Consider the following 23,743-nt stretch of genomic DNA (forward strand, 5'->3'; position numbering starts at 1 on the left):
ATTTGATAATACAAAGAAGAAAAATTGATTTTTTTCATGTTTTTTTCGGTCTCTCGTCAATTTCCATATAAGAGACGGACAAATCCAACATTAAATTTGTAGGTGAGAGCTCCACATATTCAATGGTAGATTTATAAAAGAGATAGGTTATAGATGAATATATAACATGTATTTAGAAAGAAATTTATAGATGAGAAATATTTGTTTTCATTCTCCGGCACATCTCTTGTCCATCTCTATATATATAAGAAATGTGCAAAAGACCCAATTGAATGATGAAATTCTATCATTTCTCTTTTATATATATATATATATATATATATATATATATATATATATATATATAAATACTTGAGAAGATGCGTGAAAATTCTAAAACGACTCCAAACGACACCTATTCAAATGTCTAGGTGATTCACAAATATTAAGCGGAATAAGATCTGACCTAACAATTAATAATCAACCAAATACAGATATGTAATGAAAAACAAGAACACAGATATTTGGTTACGAAGAGGAAACCATTTAGAGAACTCTCTAAATATAAAACCTCTCTGGGGCAGCCAAACCCAGGAAATCAATCCACTATAAGAAGAATAAGGAATACAAGAAGAATTACAAAACCTTTGCAATTTACTCTTCCTTGTACACGACAAGCGACCCACTTAATTTCTACCGCAGTAGCCCTTTCCAGAACATCTGGCACAATTCTTCTATAAGATTTTCTTTCACAGGAACTCCGATTGGCTTCACGTATTTAATCCTTACTCACAAAAACTAGAACAATATCTCTCTTTAAGCTCTCTGTATTTGCTCTCAAAATACGTACCAATATTAGGTAAAACCTATTGTTTAAATAGAGAAAAAACTAACAAATTAGCAGCCATGTCCGGACAAGGATAAGTGGGTGTCCGGACATGGCTAGGGTTACATATGCGCAACCTAGTGATGTCTGGACAGGCCATATAAAATGGGCTTTCTGGAAATTGGGTCCCGACCCAGCTTCTGGTGGTCCGGACCTCTCCTTCAAAACACGGTTGCTGGAAATTGGGTTCGGACCCAGCTTCTGGTGGTCCGGACATGCATTCTGGAAATACTGTCCAGTTTTGATCAACAGCTCTGATCGATGGGCGTTTGTGGTCCGATTGAGCTAAAATTTTGCAAGGACATTCATGACACATGAATCTACATTATGAACGATGGAGATTGGATTCTGAGCACTCTATATTAGTGTTTGAGCCTATGAACAGTAGCCTCTGCATTTTGAAACTGAATTAAGCCAACACAAGAACTAACAAACTCCCCCTTTGGCAATTCAGTGACAAAACCAAAATGCCGAGCCAATCCCATTATCTCCCCATATTTACTCCCCCTTTTTGTCACAGAATGACAAGAGGTCTTAATGTTTCCCGAAACACTTCACAAAATACATCAAGGCATATGTGGAACAAGAATACGTAAATAAAACTCATGAAAAAAATGACGTAGAATGCAAGATCATAAAGAAATATCAGCAAAACTTCCCCACAATGGATGACTCAATTATCAACAAGAAACTGGAAAAGCAAAAACATGTTTCTCCCCTTCAAAGGTCAAATGAACACACATGATATATACATCAATGACTCTTGTATTGCATAATGAATATCCCAAACATGCTCCAAATATGCAAAATATACGTGAGACTAGAAATGGCAAGAAACTCATATTGCTTAACCCAAGCAAAGAAAAATGTTCCATTTAACCCATGCTTGTGTGGTGTGTGTGTAAGCCATCCAAAGAGAAAAATTTTCAACTTACAAAATGAGGAGAAAATTTCACCACCATGAGATTTTGACAAGTATATCAAATCAAAAGTCAAACCTTATCATACTAGGGCCTAACCACTCTCATCCTATACATTTCTCTTTGTAATACATTTTGCACAAGTTTGACACAGTGAAATAAATTCCTTTTGAAATATGATCTTTTGATTTTATTTGTTTCACTATCTTGTTTATTTTTCTCTTTGAGAAAGTGTCCTTAAACTTTTGGTGCTTATCACAAAAGAGAAAACATAAATTTTTAAGCCCTAGGTTCAATTAGCATATGGTCAATTTGAAAAATATGACTAGTCAAAAACCTCATATGGTTACCTAACAGACCTCACAAATAAAGTGAAACAAAACCTCAATTTAAGCTTAAATGTGCACAAGTGATAAATCATAGGCAAAATGTACCACATAAGCTCAAGTTTTAGGTAACCACAAACATAAGTTCATTGACACAAATTTTCATCACATGCATATTAAGAACATTCCAAGACGCAAGGAATTAAATCCATAAAAAGCAACATGAGAAATTAATGGACTATCTAAGTGCATAAGACAAAAGAAAGAAAAGAAAACAATCAAAGTAACATATTTTTGTCTTTTTGAAATTTTTCACAAAAGAAATGTACATAAACGAAAACAAATGCAAAACAAACAAAAATGCAATGCATAAAGAAAAAACAACATGCTTGAATTGAGATTACAACAGGCAATACATGAATGTCCTTTAGCATTAAACTTTCATCACATCTTATAGGTCCCACTACAAAATAATGATTTGGTTTAATAACTACTTCTAGGTCTTCACAAGACATTACACATTCATGAACACTTGATTAGCAAGTAGACCAAAATCTTGGTGGTCCGCACACAACATCTCATCTATAAGCCTTTCAAAGATCATAACATATGAATTTCTTGAAAAGTCCTTTATGAATATGCCTTATAACAAGAATCTCCAAACAAACGTGTATACACTCTTCACACAAAAAGTGTAACAACAAAAAAATTGCAATGCATAAACTAGAAAGCGAAAAACAAAAAAAAAATGCAAAGCAAAGAAAAACAACATGCTCTAGGATTTTCAAAAATAAGTAAAACAACAATTCCTAGACATGTTATTTACTCACCTAAATTTAGGTGAGATCACTACCACTCCCCCTCAATGGATGAATGGTATCAACCTTCTTAATCCAAACTTTCTTCATATTGGGGACAAATGTACAACTCTTATCCAAATCATTTAACTGGGTGATAACACCCCTTAGCATGTTGAATAATTCCTCACGACTATTCCTAGAACGAAAATAATCTCTTTTTGACTCATGATTATTCAACTAAAAACAATTAGGGCGAATATGCCCAATGTTACTACAATGATGACATGTAGGAATGAACCTTTGAGAAGGTTGGTTCCTTGCAAGGTAAACAAAGTTGGAGTTGCTTCTAGGTAAAAAGTGCTCAACAAAAGAGTACTTACCTTTCTTACCCTTCTTACCTCTTGAGGTCGCAGTGGCTGTTTTCTTCTTTTTCTTTAAGACTTCTTTTCCTCTTCTTCTTGAGGAGTGAACAGCAACTAGCTTATCTTTATCCAATGGCTCTTTCAAGTTTTTTTGTTTCAACAAAAACTTTCTTGGAAGAAGAAGCAAGGTTAGAGGAATGAGCAATAATCTTGTCAAGATCAATCCCAGGTCTATCACAAGTAGATTTTTGGGCATGCAAAATTTTGTCAAGATTATCATTAGAGAATTTTTCCAATAGCTTTTTGGACTCCTTTAATTCATTCTCTAATGACTCAACTTTATTAGCAAGATCATGATTTTCAGATTTCAATGTTTTACACAAATCAAGAGAATCGTTCAATTCACCAATTAGCTCATCTTTATCATGTTCAGCCTCTCTGAGTTTCTTTAGATTCTTGGAATGAATAACTTGTAGCTCAGAGAATTTCACAAACAACAAATTATAAGCCTCCTGAAGATCAATTTCATTATCAGAATCATAATCAGAATAATACTATTTATCAGAAGACATAATAGTTTCAAAACAATCAAGAGTTTGGGACATCTAGAAAGTATATAGGATCACACTCAGGAATTTAATCCTTTGATAGAGTGAACCCGCTCTGATACCAATTGAAAATTCTAAAATGACTCCAAACGACACATATTCAAATGTCTAGGTGATTCACACATATTAAGCGGAATAAGATCTGACTTAATAATTAATAATCAACCAAATACAGATATGTAATGAAAAACAAGAACACAGATATTTGGTTACGAAGAGGAAACCATTTAGAGAATTCTCTAAATGTAAAACTTCTCTAGGGCAATCAAACCCAAGAAATCAATCCACTATAAGAAGAATAAGGAATACAAAAAGAATTACAAAACCTTTGCAATTTACTCTTCCTTGTACACGACAAGCGACCCACTTGACTTCTACCGCAGTAGCCCTTTTTAGAACATCTAGCACAATTCTTCTATAAGATTTCCTTTCACCGAAACTCCGATTGGCTTCACGTATTTAATCTTTACTCACAAAAACTAGAACAATATCTCTCTCTAAGCTCTCTATATTTGCTCTCAAAATACGTACCTATATTAGGCACAACCTATTGTTTAAATAGAGAAAAAACTAACAAATCAGCAGCCATGTCCGGACAGCGATAAGTGGGTGTCCGGACATGGCTAGGGTTACATATGTGTAACCTAGTGATGTCCGGAGATCCAAGTCTTGTGTCCGAACAGGCCATATAAAATGTGCTTTCTGGAAATTGGGTCCGGACCTAGCTTCTGGCGGTTCGGACCTCCCCTTCAAAACACGGTTGCTGGTAATTGGGTCCGGACCCAGCTTTTGGCGGTCCGGACATTCATTCTGGAAATGCTGTCCAGTCTTGATCAACAGTTCCGATCGATGGGCGTTTGTGGTCTGATTGAGCTGAAATTTTGCAGGGACGTTCATGACACATGAATCTACGTTATAAACGGTGGAGATTGGATTCTGAGCATTCTATATTAGTGTTTGAGCCTATAAACAGTAGTCTCTGGATTTTGGAATTGAATTAAGCCAACACAAGAACTAACAATGCGTATTGAGTGTGTACAATCAGAGGTACAATTATAAAGGATATTTGAAGGAGATTCTATACATTTTAGCGTACAAAGATCAGAGCAAAGCAAGTATAGTAGATGACTCTTCTTCTTCTCAAGAAAACACTCAGCACCACACTTTACCGTGCAGGGAGAGTCATCATCGGCTTGTGCAACAACAAGCACAAGCATGATTAGCACTATCATCATCACTATAACTCTTATCATCTTAACTCCTTCTATCACTCCAAAATCTCTCTCTCTCTCTCTCTCTCTCTCTATATATATATATATATATTGAAACTATTGTGATTTAGAAGTTGAGTACAACATCACCATTTAATTTATAGACTTGAAACACTTAATTTGTCATCAATGAATGGACATAAAAATGAGTATTGAAGTTTTGGCAATCTATACAAATTCCATTAATCTATACACGCTTAGATCTTCTTGCCTTTTAGTAAATATCCAATATTGAAGATGTTGGCATAATTGTATAAAATAGTAATTATCTATGAGAATTCGAGAAACACATTAATTAAAAGGACTTTAAACCCACATCAATATATCATGGCCAGCTTAAAATAATCTAATTAAGATTTTGTTTGTTCCGATTGAAAATATTTGTCATAGAAAAATATTTTTAGTGAAATCATTTTTCAAGAAAATGCTTTACGCACGCTAAAATCATTTTATATGGCATTTGACGCATATGGCTACTTTTAAGTTATCTGATGAGACCAAGCGTTTGTGGCAGGCCAAGAATGTACTACTTACTTTCTATGGTCCTATAGAACATGGAGTAGATTAAGTAGTTTCGTGGGAAAAAGGTTCAAGGTATATTTTCCAAGATTCGTCCAGGAAGCCAAAGCTCGATTGTATGCCGCTAAATTTGCTAAGTAGTCCAAATTTGTTGTGTATCTCATGCCGAATGAAGTAATCAAGAAAGCCCTTATACGAATGTTAATGGCATGCTTTGACATCAGAAATTTCACACAACTACGGGAGAATTTCTGACTCAACAATCAGCACTGAACTACTTGACTCCTTGGTAAGTACATCAGCAAGTTGGCCATATATAGACACATAAGGTGTACAAATCTATCCGCTCTCCAACTTTTCTTTGATGAAGTGTCTATCAATTTCAATGTGTTTTTTTTTTCGATCATGCTGTACCAGATTATGAGCTATGCTGATTGCGGACTTATTATCACAACAGAGTCTCATCGGACCATCCTATTTAATCTTCATAGCGGCTTGAATAACATGCCACATTTTTAGTAAGTGGTATTTTTCAAGAATTTTGATGCCTAGAAATGGCATAAATTCTATAATTTGAGAATTTACAATTTCAAATAAATTATAGGGGATCCTAATCCGTTTTCGGTGAGTGTTTGTGACTTTATTTGAAACGAAGTCATTTCGAACTCTAAAATTGCACCGTCCAATTGGAATAAGATCTTTTTATTTTTTTTATTTTTTATTTTTGAAAACTTTACTTACCTCATGATAAATAGGCATTTTTGCAATTATAATTTCAAAGTTTATAAATTTATAATATCGGTACCTCATGTTTTAACTCTTTGTTAATTGCACCCTCTATTATGATTGTGGTAAATTCCTAACAGAGGACACCAAAATACCCATGTTTTGAAAAAAAAAAAAAATTGCAATGGGCAGCTTGGGATGTAATAAAGGGAAGTCTCTAAAACCAATTCAGTGTGTATCTTGCGTACCTCTGAAGTGAGGTCTTTTATAGTTGGTCATACTGGTGCAGCCATGATGATCGAGCAGAGCCGAGAGAGTTAATATTCGTGTCCCCTATCATTACGATTGGTATGAAACCATTGTCGTCGTTAGTAGGATTCCGAGGATAGCTCGTAACTGTCAAGAGTCTTTTAAGAATGAATCATAACCGTCCCGATGATCTTGCCATGTGTGAGATGTTCATGTAGTCGGAGCATATCCTAATTGTGATGGATGCATCTGGACGTTAAGTGTAGGAGGTTCATTGTGGTAGAGCAGCTGGTCTTTGGTTTAGCATAGATCGACCGAGAGTGTATGAAACGGCACCGCATCTGTTGTTCTATATTGGGTCACATCCATAAAGCCCATTTGGGTGTATTGGGCTTTCTGGGGATGTTGGGTCCTTGGCTCATGGGTTCAAGTGATGGATTTATGTGTAATAATTAGCACCATCATCATCATCACTATAACTTTCCTCATCTCAATTCCTTCATATTCACTCCAAAATCTCTCTATCTATCAATCAAAACTATAACGAATTTAGAAGTTGAGTACAACATCATGATTTATACACTTGGAACACTTTGTCATGAAAGTGGGAATAAATGAGCATTCAAGCTTTAGTCATCTATAGAAATTTCATTAATCTCTACACAACTAGTTTAGTCTGTTTAGTGCTCTAACCTTATGGTATTTAGTAAATATCCAATAAAGATGTTGCCAAAATTGTATGAAATAGTAAATGCTAGAGAATGAGTTTAAAATAACCTTAAACCCATGTCATGGCTTAAAATTATCTACTTAAGTAATTCTTCATAAAAGCAAATTTAGTTGAGTTGTCACCACAGCTGCTAGAGAAAATTGTGTTGAGGTTGTTTTATGATAAGCTATAGCTTCTACATGTAACTTATTATTTTTATTTATTATATCTCTTCCATTAAAAAATACAGTTTCAATTTTTTCTTGTCATAAAAAACCCTAGAGAACCATTCTAGGAGGAAGAAAAAGCATTCTTCCCCCCTCCCCCAACTTTTCCCATTTCTGAATAATATAATGTTGTGTCTAATGATGCTCAGGTTCTATAGCTATTCATGTTTGTCTTTTCTTTAGATTTGCTTTCAGCAGCGATCTACAAGGTAAATTTTTTTCGATTTCTTTGTGTTTCGATTCCCTATAGTCGTTTTCTAAGGTTTTCTTTATACAAAAACTTCAGAGTAGCGATCAAAGATCTTTGGTTTGTCTTTTGTTTTCTCTTTGATTCTTTTCCTTGAGCAAATTTCTAAACAATGGTGGAGGAATTATCAGATATATGGAAGAATTGTCACTTATGGTAGAGCAGCAAAGGACGTTGTGTTTGGGAATGCGCACAACGGAAATGGAAAAGGCAAGGAAATCACTGTCTAGTTGAGAATTGAAAGTTCTAATGGATGGGGCAGTGGCCAGGGATGTGATTTGCTGAAACATGCTGCAAATCTGAAAACTCATTGGGACTTTGACATTCAAAGAGTTAAACAAAGCATAGATCATATTTGGATGGAAGACACTTCTCATTGTATTTTATGAAATTGTTTTGTTAGAGAAACACTCTCTATTTTTATGATATGAATAAAGAAGAAGCATTGTTAACAAAAAAAAAAAAAAAACTTGGACTCTAGGCTGTGTGAAGTGGACATGGGAGTTCTTTTAGAGATTATTTTCAAATCCCTATAAAATTATGCCATATTGAGAACAGGCAAAAAAATAAAAATAAAATAAAATAAAAAATAATAAATAAAAGTTTCATAACTTTCTATTTCTCTCTCCACATCTTAGTCCATAATGGACTTTTAAAAATAAAAAATAAATAGAAATTAAGAGAAATTATGTCACAACCTTGGCGTTTTCGAACCTTTTGACGATAATGAATAAATTCATGAATGTAACGGAGATTAAAGGAATAAAGAAATAGATATATGATTTTAAGGGTGGTTCAATATTAAACATTTACGTCTACTACTAGGGTAAAGTCCTATAGTGCAACATTGTACTCTTATTGATTGATTTGCTTGTGTATAAAGCTTACAAAGGATTTAAAATGTTTAAATCCAATCTAATCTTAATCAAATCCATTCATTTAGGATAATTTAATCTCATCAAATCCCAAAATTTAGAGTGATCCAAATATACTCTAACAATGAAGATCTCATTTTTCAATTTGATAAAATACTTTGAGTATTTATAAATTGAGATCGTTAGTATTTTTGGTTAGGCCCAGTCAAGACCGTGGTTGGAACGTGCTTAGCCATGGCTGGGTGACATAGCGGAAGACTTGGTAATAACAATTAAAAGCGTCTGCATCTTTTAAAAAAAGATAAAACAAGCCCGCATGCTTAAGAACGATAAACTCTGCAAAGCGTTTGAAAGAAAATTCTCTGATTTGATAATGATGAATTTTACATTACAAACTAACATATTTATAGAAGAGAAATACTTACAAAGAAAGTAAATCTACTTCTAGCAGTGAAAGTGAACATAATCTTAGTAGCGAACTGAAATAAAGTCTTATTAATTATAAAATAAAATAAACTTTCCTTAGCCTTTAGTGGAGTCACGTTCTACATCACTGGGCTAGGTGATATATATAGCACTCAGCACCTTTTCTTTTTTTTCTTTTTTTTTTTTTTTTTTTTTTTTTAATTTTTGATTTTTTTTTTAATTTAAGGGATATAGTTGTTTTTCATATAGTTTCTCCTGCGGATCTAGTTCGGTTTTGACAATGCCTCTTTTTCAATATTTTTTTTGAGGTTCCTAAGGGATAGCTCAAATGGCTACAGACCATGTCCCATGAAATAAAGGTCTTTAATTCGAATCTCTCTCCCCTTTTTGTGTGAACATGTCAAAAAAAAAAAAAAAAAAAATCGTTTTGGCAGTTGCTCCTGCTTTCTAGTGAGAGTTTGAAAATGATTGAAGGACCTTTTGAAGTTCGTCCCTCATTATGAAGAGTTGAGGGACCTTCGAGATTCGTGACTCTTCCCTTACCCCTTTTGCTTTAGTTTTTGCTTCTGCGGCTCATTTCTTGACTTTGTTCATGATACAGAGGACTGAGTCATTTTTTATACCAATTTTTTTATTATTTGTTTGTATTTGTATGCTTTGTATTTCATTTTTTGGCCTTTTGTTGATGAGTCTATTTTGCAGAAAATACTAATGGCCGCTTAGATTTATGAAATTACTCATGAATGGCCGCAGAAAATACTCACAGGTTTAATTTCATGAAATTGAAAACTAGTAAAAATATGAGGAGATTGTGACATATTTTCATTAAATTTAACTACTTGCAAGCTCGTAAAGATTTGTTTTCTACCTAAATATAATGGTCGATCAAACTCCAAATCTCAAACTCATTTTCCCAAAAAAAACCATGCGTAGGTAATCCCGATAATCTATATTGTGGATTTATGAATACAGTGGATATATGTTTTAATTTATAAAATTGATGTATGCCTTACAAAAGATTTGCTGGAAAAAATTTAGAGATTTTATGTATTAAAAATCTTTTTCTTCCCCAACAATTTTATCAAACAATCAAAATTTTAATCTCTTTTTTGAATAATTTGACTATTCAACTATTCTTGTAAACAAGCTCAAGCTATTGAAAAATTGATAGACCTCACATTTGATGATTCATCTAACTTAGAACTCGGAAAGGCAAACACTTGATGAGTCTACGTTATAATTATAACGTTGGGTTGAACCCTTGATTATAATTCATCCACACACACACACACACACACATATATATATATATGGGCCCCTTTGCATGTCTTAATAGGTACCTTACTCACTATATATGATCAATTTCTCATGTAAATTTTCACGATCCTCCATGAAAATATCGATTCAATTTTTTAATGTCCAAATTCTTGGGGCTTCAACGACTAGTATTTTGTGGATGGATAAATAAGTTAGTCTCAATTAATTATTTGTTAGTCATAATTACCTTATGATCAATTCCAAAATTGCAAATATTTCCCACTTCAAATTCATAATGTCATATTATAAAGGTCCGAAAAGATTTATTAGACAATGCTTGTCGTCAAAGGTTACAAGATGCGTTAATTATAACTATATAACCAAAGATATATAATAAGAAAATATAGCCCCCACAATATTATTGAAAACATAAACTGGTCTTTATATGAATTTCACTCTTCTTTGTTTTATTGCAAATACATGCTAATTAATAATTCTTCTTGCAATTGTTGTAGCAAGTTTCCACATAAGTTTCCACTTTATGATCTGCATCTGCCAAATATAAAACACAGAATGAATATCATTTGATAATAGAGAAAATTTTATAGATATGGGAGCCAATAGTTTCTAAATATATATACCTGAGTTTAAATTGGTGGGCATTGATTGTGCACAACCGAAGGTGCAATTATAAACGACATCTTGAAGAGAAATCCTGCATTTTAGCATACAAAGATCAAAGCAAAGCAGATATTGCCGACGATTCTTCCTCTTCTGAAGAAAGCACTTAGCAGCACACTTTGGAACACATTGACGTTTAGGTTCTTGTGGTGCTGGTGGTGCTGGCGGAGGGGGAGGATTAGCATCTTGTGCCACAACAAGCACAAGCATGATTAGCACCGTCATCATCACTATAACTCTCCTCATCTTAATTCTTTCAATCACTCCAAAATCTCTCTCTCTCTATTGAAACTATAATGATTTAGAAGTTGAGTACAACATCATGATTTATAGACTTGGAACACTTTGTCATGAATGAGTGGGCATAAATGAGCATTCAAGTTTTGGTCATCTATAGAAATTCCATTAATCTCTACACAACTAGTTGAGTGTTCTAATTAACCTTATGGCATTTAGTAAATTAAATATCCAATGAAGATGTTGCAAGAATTCTATGAAATGGTAATTCTCTATGAGAATTTGAAAAACACATTAATTAAAAGGGTTAAATACCTCATACCCCCTAGGGTTTGCCAACTTTTTTTTTTCCTTCCTAGAGTTTCATTTTTATCACAGGACCCCCCTGGGGTTTTGATGAAGGACCAATTTAGTCCAGCCGTTAGTTGACCGTTAAGACTGACACGTCGAACAATCAGATGTTGACACGTGGCATTTATTTATTTTTTTTAATTTTTTTAAAAATGTATTTTTTTTTAAAAAAAAAAAGGAAAAAACTGGGGGTGGCCGAGCCACCCCCAAGGCTCCATGGGGTGGCCAAGCCACCCCCAGTGGGTACTGGGGGTGGTTTCGGCCACCCCCTTGGAGCCCAAGGGGGTGGCCGAGCCACCCCCAAATGGCCAAGGGGGTGGCCGAGTTTTTTCCTTTTCTTTTTTTTCTTTTTTTTTTTAATTAAAAAAAAATTAAATAGGTGCCACGTGTCAACATCTGATTGGTCCACGTGTCAGTCTTAACGGTCAACTAACGGATGGACTAAATTGGTCCTTTATCAAAATTCCAGGAGGGTCCTGTGATAAAAATGAAACCCCAAGGGAAAAAAAATAAAGTTGGTAAACCCTAAGCGGGTTTGAGGTACTTAACCCTAATTAAAATAACCTAAACCCATATCATGACTTAAAATTATCTACTTAAGTTATACTTAATTCTTTGAGATAAAATCAAATTTAGTTGAGCTGTCACCAAAGTTGCTAGAGAAGATTGAGTTGTGGTTGTTTTGTGATAAGCTATATATAGAGTCTACATTTAACTTTTATTATTATTATTATTATTATTATATCTCTTCCATTAAAGAATATAGTTTCAATTAACTTCCACTAAAATCCTAACTGGAATGGACAATTATTCTTGTGGTTATTCACTTAGTCATCTCTAGCACCCACAATATCATAATTATTAAATTAAATTAAAGCTCTTATGTGACATGTGAGTCACCTTAAATCTCCTAATTGAGACATGTCTCACATTCTATACTACATTATTAGACAAATATTCTCACTTTTTATTTATTTTTATCAATTTTTTCTCTCTCTTCTTTATTGGTCTTCACAATTCCACCCACATGAAGTTATGCAGGACCACGTGACTTCCCTTAACACAATCTGGTTTTACACAAAAGATGGGAGACGTGATTACACATGTCTAGACTGTGGAATGTTGCGCCTTGCCAGATGACCCATGCTGCTACAGTAACATGAGAAATTGACAACATTTTTTTTTACCCTCATTTACAGTAGCCATGATATGAATCTTTTGTCCGTTGCAAACTGTCAAATCTTCCCCTTTTATTTCTTTTTCTTTCTTCTCTTTGCTTCTTATTTATTTATTCTTGTTTTTCCTCTATTTTACTCCTACACAGAAAATGATTCTATCTCTCCAAATAATTATTAGATTTTTCTTCCTCCTCTTTACTCCTCTCTACATAATCTTTCTATCTCAGATTTTTTTTTTCCTCCTCTATCATCCACTCTATAGAATCCTTCTCTCTTTCTCTCTCTCTCCCTTGTTCTCTTCTCCAGATCAATTTCTCTTTCTATTTGAACCTTAAAACCTATTGAAAGAACAATATCGCAAAATAAAGTTCAAGCAGAAGTTGGACTTACCACAATGATTGTCACTCCAGTTCTCAAATTTGCAACTATGAGACATAAACAGCCAAACTCTCCACAACTCCCAAATCTGCAGGTCCCAAATTCACAGAATGATAAAGGGCTTAGGAAAGATGGGCATGGGAAAGATGTATATTACTGGTATTGTTGAAACTATGTTAAATATATATGGATATTTTTGACAACTTCATATTTTCATAAACCTAAACTGCGGTACACCTTTTCATTTGAAAGTGCGATTGACAAAAAGCCTTGTTTTTAAGCTTTTGGCTAAACGTGGTTTTGGGCTTTTTAGACCCTTAAAAGTGCTTTTATTTTTTTTTTTGTCAAACGAGTATTTTTTTTTTTCTTCAAACAGACTTTTAGAGTATTAAATGCACTTTTAGGTTCTTTAAACACGCATCCAAACATGCACTTAATGCTTTGATTAAAACAAATTGTTATGTGCCTATCAGCGTATGTCTATTTATTATTCCATTACGTTATTATTCAAGATTCTGTTAAGTGTTAACAATTGCTCTCTGATTACTTAATGCTTTGATTAAAATAAATTGCTATGTACCTATCAGCCTATGTCTATCTATTATTCCATTATGGTATTACTCAAATTTATGTTATTGATTGTTTAAAACCAGCCATGCTCTTTGTTTTTATTTATTTATTTATTTATTTTTAAGTAGCCATGCTCTTTGCTAGTGAACAATTAACATAATAGAATCTTCCATGTGTTTAGTCTTTGTTTCCTGATAAGTGCTAAAATATATATAATTTACATATGTTAGGCTCTTAGTTTTTTTTTTGTTTTTTTTTTTTCTTATGTTTTTAGGGTTTTTGAAGAAAATCAAGTGTTTCCAACAAGTTTCAAACTTAAAAGACAAATTGGGAGAAAGCTGGAAGCCATAGGATCGATCGTAGCCCAATCTAGGCTCGAGCGCAAGATAGCCAGAATCGAGCGCACCAGCGCTCAATCACATATCAAGCCAAGCGAAAGCACGGCATGCGCTCAAGTACACAACACAAGGATCGATCGCAGAAGTGCGATCGAGCGCACTAACCTGCGATCGAGCGCACTCGCTCGGCCCAGATGTGGAAAGAGTCCTTTTACACTTTAGTTTAGGTTTCTTTTATTATCCTACTTGTACTAGGAAATAAACTTACAATTTTGCTAGGGCTTCTAGGATTTTTCAAAGCCTATAAATAGACCTCTAAACCTCTAGGAAAAAGTGTGGAGAAGCAGACACAAGCTCTGGAAAAGAACTGAAGGCTAGATCAAGAGGAGTTTGGGTTTTTCTTCTCTTCCCCTTTTATTTTTGTTATGTAGTTTTGTATTTTAACTAGGGCTAATTTGAAGCCATAATCATGTCTCTTTAGAGCATTCTCAACAGCTTCCCTCTCATTTTCCTTAAATTTAGGGAACAAAACTACTTTTTGCTTCCTTACTCAAATACACTCCACAATAGCTTCCCTTTATATTTCCCTATAACATTAAAATATTATTTTGTTTACTTTCTTTTTGTTTTTATATTTATTTATTTTTCATAGGAAAGTGTGAGAGGAGAGAGAATGTCCTTTTATGATTATAATAAACCATGTGGATTGCTATAGTTGAACCAAATACATTGGATTCAACTGTAGTAATCCTAATGTACATGGAAGACAAAGGGCAACTGCTGTAGATGAGTTTTTGTGATTTTTTTTTTTTTTTCATTTTCCCTATGTGTAAGGAAAGGAAGCAACTTTAGGGTAGCTGCTGAGAATGCTCTAACGGGTTGCAATATTGGTGCCTTTACTACAATTATCTTTTGGGTGTTTAATTGGATTACTTCTTGTTTACTTGAATTCTTCATATGAATGTGTTTGATCATATGCATCTGTTTGGATTTATGTTATTTAAGTCAATTTGGATGGCCAAGTCCTGGGCTTAATAAAGTGACAAAAGAACCCAATCACAAGTTCTTGGGCTAATCAACATGGGGAACCGGGAGTAGATACCATGCCCTAGGTATTGTGTGGTTGTCGATTTCTATGGATTTATGCTTCCTTAAAGAACAACTTAGTAGATACCATGCTAAATCCTTTGGGGAAGAAAATAACTAAAGTAGACACCATGCCTAGTTTGTTGTTTAGGGAATCAATAACTTAAAGAGTAGATACCATGCCCTTAGGTTGACAAACATTGGATATCTAAAGATAATTGGAATATTGGTATATTGTTAATCTTATTTGAGTATGGTTGGCGGTGGATTTCAAAACCCTAATCCTTTTTAGTTTTGATATTTCTTTTACTTTATTTCTTTAGTTGAATTCAATCTATGACAGTTGAGTTATTTCCAATATTTAAATAGGAAATTACATTCTAAGCATAATTTACCAATCCTCGTGGGAAGGATCTCGTATTTGCCTGTTATACTATCGTTTTGATCTTGTGCACTTGCGAGTAAAACGTACCGGATATTCGCCTATTAATTTAGGTGAATATTTGGCACAACAAGTTTTTGCCGCCGTTGCTGAAGATTGTGTTAAATTGTGTTAAATTGTGTTTAGAATTATTTTTCCTTTAGTTTATTTTAATTTCAATCTACTTTATTTTATTTTCTCTGTTTTTGTTTAATTTTAATCTCTGTTTATTTTATTTTCTTTGTTTATGTTTATTTTTTTAAATCCACTTTTTTTTTTTTTGTGTTTTTAATTTTTCTCTATTTCTTTCCGCAAGTCTGTTCTAATTTGCGGCAATGCGATCGAGCGCAGGTTCACGGCAATCGAGCGCACCACTGCCAGACAGTAGTATTGATGCTGTTGTAGCCGCTATTCTATTTTCATCTACAGCAGTGCGATCGAGAGCATGTCTTCAGCAATCGAGCTCACCACTGCCAAACTATTTCTGTTTTGCTGCAGTGAGACCTAAAACCCAATCGGAGGAATCGAGCGTACCAATGCGATCAATTGCATGTCCTCTGCGATCGAGGGCACCTCCAGGCAGTAGTACTGAAGCTGCTTAAAATTTCGAATCTGATTGGTTTCTTTTTCATGCAGGGTCGTCAATCTCTGCACTTGAGCCCTCCAATAGGCCAAGGTACATGATCTCCTTCTACGTTCTATTATCTCCATTGTTGTCAATTTTTATTCTTTGAACACTTGTCATGGAATGGGGTGCCTCTCAAGAGCGTTAAGTTTACTTCTTTAGCCAGACTGTTGATAGTATCTTTAGTGCTATCATTCTAGATGTGGTATTTTTGTGTCCAAAAATATCAATTAAAAATAACCACTCGCAATAGGACGAATCTTTGTAGGATACGGCTATATTGAGGGTGTCGAACCTCAAGGACTGCAGGGGTTTAATTATCAAAATTTGAAATATTAAAATTAACTTAATTAAAAGAGAGTGATTTGTTTGTGTGAATTTAAAGTGCATAAAGTAAACGGAAATAAAGGAAGTAAATATATGAGAGAGAGAGTAGGGTATTGATTTCACTACTATCCGCACATTAATGGTTAACCATATTTAATTCCAGCAATTCTTTCTACGCATGTTATAATTAAGAAAACATATGAAAATAAATTCATGCAATCAACGGAATAATAGCATAACCCATCTTCGGTTGGCACGAATCGTCTACCTAAATTACACTAAACTAAGGTGTAGTACGATCCGTCTTTCCTAGGTATGGTCTATCTAACCCAATTGATTACATGCCAATTAAGAACCATTGTATAACCATCATTCTTATAATCACAGAAAATAAGAATGATTTGAGTTCAATAATAGTAAAATAATTTCTAAGACAAGATAAGAATTTTACTAATATTGAATTGGAATTAAAAACAATTGCATTTAAGATGAAGAACAGAAATCAATTGTAGCAATCCTCAGAGTTATAAAATCAACATGCATAAATTGAAAAACTATAAATTAAATACAATCAAACCATTGTGCTTGGAAAGGGTTACATTAGTACCCCACAATTGGGTTTAGCCACTCATGATCTTCTAAGCTTCACAAACAATTTACTGAAATTTTAACTCTAGAAAGTGGTGTATCTGTTTACAATGTTTAGAGCCTTATTTATAGGGATTAGGAGAACCCTAAAACCCTAGAAATCCTCAGAAAGTCGGAAGTCAGTCTCCTAGTCCAATTGGGAGACTGAAAACCAAGTCCATGCTGGAAAAGGATCGCCGCCGTGCTGTACACGCCCGAGTGCACTCGATCCAAGGTCTTGTGCGCTCGAGTGCAATGCGCTCGAGCTTAACTGTTGTGCGCACGAGCGCAGGCATGCACTCGATCCCAGGCCGCAGACGCTCGAGCGTAGTGCGCTCGATCCCAAGAGTGCTGCGATCGATCCTAGATCCAGAATGCTCAACTTGTTGTCCTTTTAAGCCCGATTTCCAATGGCTTGTCAAATGTGACCTGAAACACAAAAACAAAACAAAATCAAACAAATAACAATGCTAAGGAATTAACATATGTAAATTAAGGGGCTTGAATGTGCAACATTCGACGCTTAACACACCCCCCAACTTACATATTGCTAGTCCCTTAGCAATACAAAACGAGAAAATAAACTGAAAACAAAAAGATAAATCTAGCTTTCGTGGGATGTACGGTTGGATTTAGCGTATGCAACAAGCCTTTTAAACTCCTAGGAGTTCCCTAGAGGACGAGTGAAGTCTCGTGAGGGTTTTCCAGGAATGATACCCACAAACATTTTCTAACCATGTAATTCCTAAGAATGCAATATCATGACCATCATGGTTCTCAGTCATTAACAGGCTTAATGAAACAAACACCATCTTCACAATTTTAGGAAATTACAACTTAGCTTCAATCATGGCAATTATGAGATATTATAGAATTCAACTAGTGTATGTGAACTCAACACATAGTCATGGGATTTCAAAACTACCTCAATCATGCATGGATCAATACTCAAAATTCATTAGACTCCCCATCGGATAAAACAACCAAGGCAACAATTTCCTTTTTTTTTTTTTTTTTTTAAGCTCACTTAGCTCCCTTAAGCTTTCTGATTGACCCATGTATTGAGCGGTAAGCCAATGACTCCCAAACCATATGGTTTTAGGGCATTAGGTGTAAAGACACCCCTAAGGACTTACTAACTCGAGTCAAAAAGGCTACAAAGGTAAGCTACTTTTCTTTTTCTTTTTTTTCTTTTTTTTCTTTCAATCAAACCAAACTTCTCACTTTTTGACGTGAACACTCACTGCTTAGTGAGGCAAGAGGTCCGGTTACTTGGTGGAAAGTTTAAAATGATTATTTTCTGTTTTTCTTTTTCTTTCTTTTTTTTGCATAAATTTATGCCAAGGTCATTTTCCCAATAAGTTGCCCAACTATATTCCGAATATTAAAACCAGACATTATTGATTCTAGATTTTATGCCCCCACAGACTACATGCTAGAGTGTGTGTGAAAATCAAATTGAAACAAGTAATATTTCATGCTGCCAATGAGAGTAACACAATTTTAATTCCTTAATCAAGTGATCATGTGTTGGTCATATTAAGCCCATCAACGAATTTCAAATCACAACAGGAAAATCAATTGCATGCTCAGAATTAACATGTATGCCCACACCTCCCAACGTAAAATGCACAATGTCCTCAGTGTGTGGAAAAGAACAGTAAAATAGGTCAAGGGACAGAAGTACCTGACCTATCACTGTGGCGCAGAAGAAGATACCCCTGAAGCAGGCGGCAGCCGTGCTAAAATAGCGCGCAACAATTCTTGCTGGGCTTCAAATCTTTCATTTGCCCGGCTCCTGTCCTCCGCCCTCTGGGTAGCAAGCTCAGATCAGAGCTCCCGCAGTTCTTTCTGGAGTGACTCATAGTGTGACATGGTCAGAGTGACAGTCGCTGCCGCTCCCTCTCTGGTACCAGCTCAACTGCAGATGGCTCATCATGTGTAGGCCCAGCAACCTCCCTGACGACCTCAGCTGCTGCGGGCTCCCGACGTCGTCTCGGCATGTGGGAATAGCTCTGGTTCCACTGGATTAGGCCGAACTGAGGGTGAGCAGAAATTGGCCCATCAGCGGGTGTACCCTCAATGCCTCGCGTTTGAAGGATCTGGGTGAGGAGAAAAGGGAAGGAAAGTCCCCATGAAGACGACGACCCCTGAGTGCACCTCACAATCGCCCCGTCCCAAAACTTGTGTATCTGATCCCAAATGAGCTGAGGGATGAAAATTCAAAAGCCTCTCTGAAAGGCATAGAGGGCCGCAAGGCAGGGGCCGCGCCTCTGAGTCTTATGTCCAAAGGGACACACATTCCGCTGCAAAATGAAGTCCACAAACCATAAGCGGGAAGGTAGCAGGACTTTGCTTGTACAGTTGCGGAGGTCATCGGTGTAACGGCCGCGGCAGAAGTCATCCACAATAAATTGCAGTGTGAGGTCGGGCGGCAGGTTTGAGTACCGAGGGGAGCCATCTCAAGCCAAAATGTCAGGTGGGCAATCATGAGAACATTGCAAAGCAGCAGCAATGTCGTCGGTGGTCAGCTCAACGTCCATGCCCGCCACCGATGAAGAGAGGATGCCCGGTCGAGTACAGTCAAAGGTGAGATGGGCATAAAATTCCCGGACCATGCCTTCGTAAGCAACGGGGCTGATTGGCTGGAACAGTGCGGTGAGGCCGCGTCGTTGACATTCTTTGACCGCCCACTTTGTTGCTTGGAGGCTTCGGAAGACGGTGTCGATGGCAAATGTGGTTTCCAAGATGAGCTTTTGTTGCTTCCCATGGCGAGGTAACGGCTGGGATGGGGCCTCGAGGGTGGTTTCCTGAGTAGGGGAAGACTGGGAAGTGGAACCGGGGGCCGGAAGCATGATTGGGCTTCGTTGAGGCTATTTGTCAAACACTTGGTGGGCACTTCAAAATGAGAGTGGTAAAGAACCACCCCACTCGACTGCCCAACCCCCTACAAAAGAAGAAAATACCAACCCAAAGCAGTCCGTTTACCCACGGACTGCGATTTCCACAAAAAATTGAAAGAAAATGGGGACGGGGAGGTGTTTGGGAGAATGGGAAATGTAAGAGAGAAAAGTGGTCGGAGAGGGAGAAAGAGAGTGGGGGAAGGTCGGTGGTGGTGGCTTGTGGTTGTGCGGCGGCCGTAGGGGGTACAGCGGCGGTGAGGTGGCATGTGGTGGAGGTTCGGTGGTGGGTGAGGGTAGTGTTGGGTTGCTGCACGAAGTGGGTGCGTGGGGGATGTGGCGCTTGGAGGAGGAATCGGGGAAAAGAAAAGGGGGTGTGACCTAAAAAGGTCACGTGAGACCCCTAAACGTGTGTGCTCGAGCGGCACTAGCGTACGCTCGATCGCACTTGTGCAGAGGGTGAAGTGGATGGGCGGGAGTACGCTCGAGCATTCCTAAAGGTGCGCTCGAGCGTACTCGTGCAAGTGTGTGTCTGTGTAGAGCGTCTGCGCTCGATCCCACTCATGGTGGGCTCGAGTGCAGGCCCGTGCTCTAGGATCGAGTGCACAGTGGGTGCGCTCGAGCCCAAGGGTCTAGTGCCTTAATTAAAAGAAATAGACGGGATCCGTCAAATCGACGGATTCCACGTCTGTACCTGGCTCGAAATTCTAGATGCAGGGCTTCAACCTTTGACCATTGACCTTGAACAGAGTGCCATCCTTTGGGTCCCGCAATTCGACGACGCCATGGGGCAATACCGAGGTGACTACGAATGGGCCGTCCCATCTAGAGCAGAGCTTCCTAGGGAAAAGTCGGAGTTTGGAATTGAAGAGCCATACTTTCTGGTCCCGTACAAATGTCTTGGGCAAGATATGTTTGTCATGAAAAGCCTTAGTCCGCTCCTTATAAAGGCAAGCACTATCATAGGCATTTCGCCGCAACTCCTCCAACTCTGTCAACTGAAGTTTCCGGTAGGGCCTGGTTGCTTTCATGTCGAAATTGAACTGCTTGATTGCCCAAAGAGCCTTGTGTTCTAATTCCACAGGGAGGTGGCACGCCTTGCCATATACCAGCCGATAAGGTGACATTCCAATGGGGGTTTTGTAAGCTGTGTGGTAGGCCCATAATGCATCATTGAGGCGCAAGGACCAATCCTTTCGGTCGGGCCTAACCGTCTTCTCTAGAATATGCTTCATCTCCCGGTTAGAAACTTCCACTTCGCCACTTGTTTGAGGATGGTAAGGAGTGGCTATCTTATGTGTGACAGAGTACTTGAGAAGCAAGGCCTTGAAAAACCGGTTGCAAAAATGTCTACCTCCATCACTGATGATAGCCCAAGGAGTACCAAATCTGCTGAAAATGTTGGCTTGGAGGAACTTCACCACAACCTTGTGATCATTGGTCTTTGTGGCAATGGCTCCTACCCACTTAGAAACATAGTCCACTCCTACCAAAATATACTCATATCCACAAGATGGTGGGAAGGGTCCCATGAAGTCGATTCCCCTGACATCAAAAATCTCAACAATAAGGATAGAGTTCAATGGCATCATGTCCCTATGAGACATAGATCCTAGGCGTTGACATCTCTCACAAGCTCGGCAGAATTCATAGGCATCTTTGAACAAGGTGGGCCATGTGAATCCGCTTTGTAGAACCTTGGCTGCTATCTTCTTGGCACTGAAATGCCCTCCACATGCTAGAGAATGACAAAAAGTGAGAATGCTAGAAAATTCACTCTCAGGGACACAACGTCGGATGATCTAATCAGCACAATATTTGAACAACTCTGGATCTTCCCAAAAATAAAATTGAACTTGCTTGAAAAAGCAATCCTTATCTTGCTTAGACCAATGAGAAGGAATCCGTCCGGTGGCTAAATAATTGACAATATCGGCATACCACGGTGGATTTTTCGGAGTGATTTCAAGTAGCTGCTCGTCTGGGAACGAATCATGAACAGGAACCGGATGTGGTGTCTAAAATAGGATTCGTGACAGATGGTCGGCAACAACATTCTCAGTACCCTTCTTGTCCCGAATCTCAATATCAAATTCTTGTAGAAGTAATATCCAACAGATCAATCGGGGCTTTGTTTCCTTCTTGGCCAGCAAATGTCGCAAAGCAGCATGATCTGAAAAAATGATAACCTTCGATCCCAGAAGATATGAGCGAAACTTATCAAGAGCAAAGACCATAGCTAGCAATTCTTTCTCGGTGGTTGTGTAATTGACTTGAGCATCCATGAGAGTCTTGCTAGCATAATAATTGACTTGAGCATACTTACAGTACCCTTTTTCACACAAATTTTTGTATCAGCAGTTCTCATAAAGGGTCTTCCTAAAATGATGGGTAAGGGCAATGGCATAGGAGATTCTTTCATATCCAATACAATAAAATCAGCAGGTAAAATAAATTCTCCTACCTTTAGCAAGACATCCTCAAGTATACCTCTTGGTCTTTTGATGCGTCTGTCTACCAATTGCAAGGTGATAGAAGTTGGTTGAAGCTCCCTCAAACCTAGGGTCTTAGATATAGTGTATTGCAGCAAATTGACCTCTGCTCCTAGATCCAGCAATGCATGCTCAAAAAGATGGTCTCCTATCCTGCAAGGAATGGTAAAACTACCTAGATCTTTTCGCTTCGGTGTTAGTTTTCTTAACAACACCGCACTTACCTCCTCTGTTAAAGCCACTGTCTCATGCTCCTGAAACTTCCTTTTATGAGTGCAACAATCCTTTAAAAATTTAGCATATGAGGGAATTTGTTTAATTGCATCTAACAAAGGAATGTTAATCTCTACTTTCCTCAAGGTCTCACAAATGTAAAGAAGTTGTTTTTCTTTCTTTGGCTTTACTAACCTTTGAGGGAAGGGTGGTGCATTCACCTTCTCCATTTTAGTTACCTTGGATGTTGAGGCTTCATCTGGAGATGCTTGAGCTGTCTCTTCAGTTCCTATGACCTTGCCATTTCTGAGTGTTGTGACAGCTTTCAATTGTTGGTGATCGCCTGGAATAGGTATTGTTTGGGATGAAAATTCACTCTGCTTTCTTTCACTCGGCTCCTTAGCCATTTGCCCCATTTGTACTTCCAGTCTTTGAATAGCTTGCTCGTTCTTTGCATTAGCTTCTTGTTGCGCAAGCATAAATTGTTGTACCAGACTTTCCAAGTCATTCTTCTTCGGCTCCTAAACTGGTTGGGCTGCATGTTGGGGACACCTCCGCTGCCCTTGAGGGTTTAGAGCATTCTGATTGTTACTCTATGAGAAATTGGGGTGGTTGCGCCACCCTGGATTGTAGGTGTTGGAGTATGGATTGTTCTTGGGAGGATAACTGTTTTATCCCACATAGTTCGCCTCTTCTTAATCTGCAAATGGAGACAAAGGACAAGTCTCATTGGTGTGATCAAAATGAGAACATATGGCACATACCTGGAGTTGTGCGTCTTGTTGACTAGGTGAGATGTTTTGAGCAGTCATGGCTTTGACAATCATATCTAACTTTCTTTCCATAGTAGCCATCTAATTTGGAGATCCACCATTTAGGTTCACTTCATACATGCCTTTACTTTTTACTCCTCGTCTTCCTCTGGAACAAAA

General features: G+C 37.1%; 1 protein-coding gene across 1 annotated transcript; it reads right to left on the reverse strand.

Moving 5' to 3' along the window:
* Positions 1 to 20,813: 20,813 nt before the first annotated feature.
* On the reverse strand, positions 20,814 to 22,343 carry LOC148584890 (uncharacterized). The gene is made up of 3 exons (XM_088517557.1): positions 22,172 to 22,343; positions 21,534 to 21,844; positions 20,814 to 21,431 (listed from the first exon to the last, which is right to left on the reverse strand). Exons 1-3 carry the CDS (start codon positions 22,341 to 22,343, stop codon positions 20,814 to 20,816), a joined length of 1,101 nt encoding a protein of 366 aa, XP_088373683.1.
* Between the last annotated feature and the right edge of the window lie 1,400 nt (positions 22,344 to 23,743).

The sequence above is a fragment of the Corylus avellana genome, chromosome 6 (genome assembly GCF_965113065.1).
Source record: "Corylus avellana chromosome 6, dhCorAvel1.hap1.2, whole genome shotgun sequence".
NCBI classification, from domain to species: domain Eukaryota; kingdom Viridiplantae; phylum Streptophyta; class Magnoliopsida; order Fagales; family Betulaceae; genus Corylus; species Corylus avellana.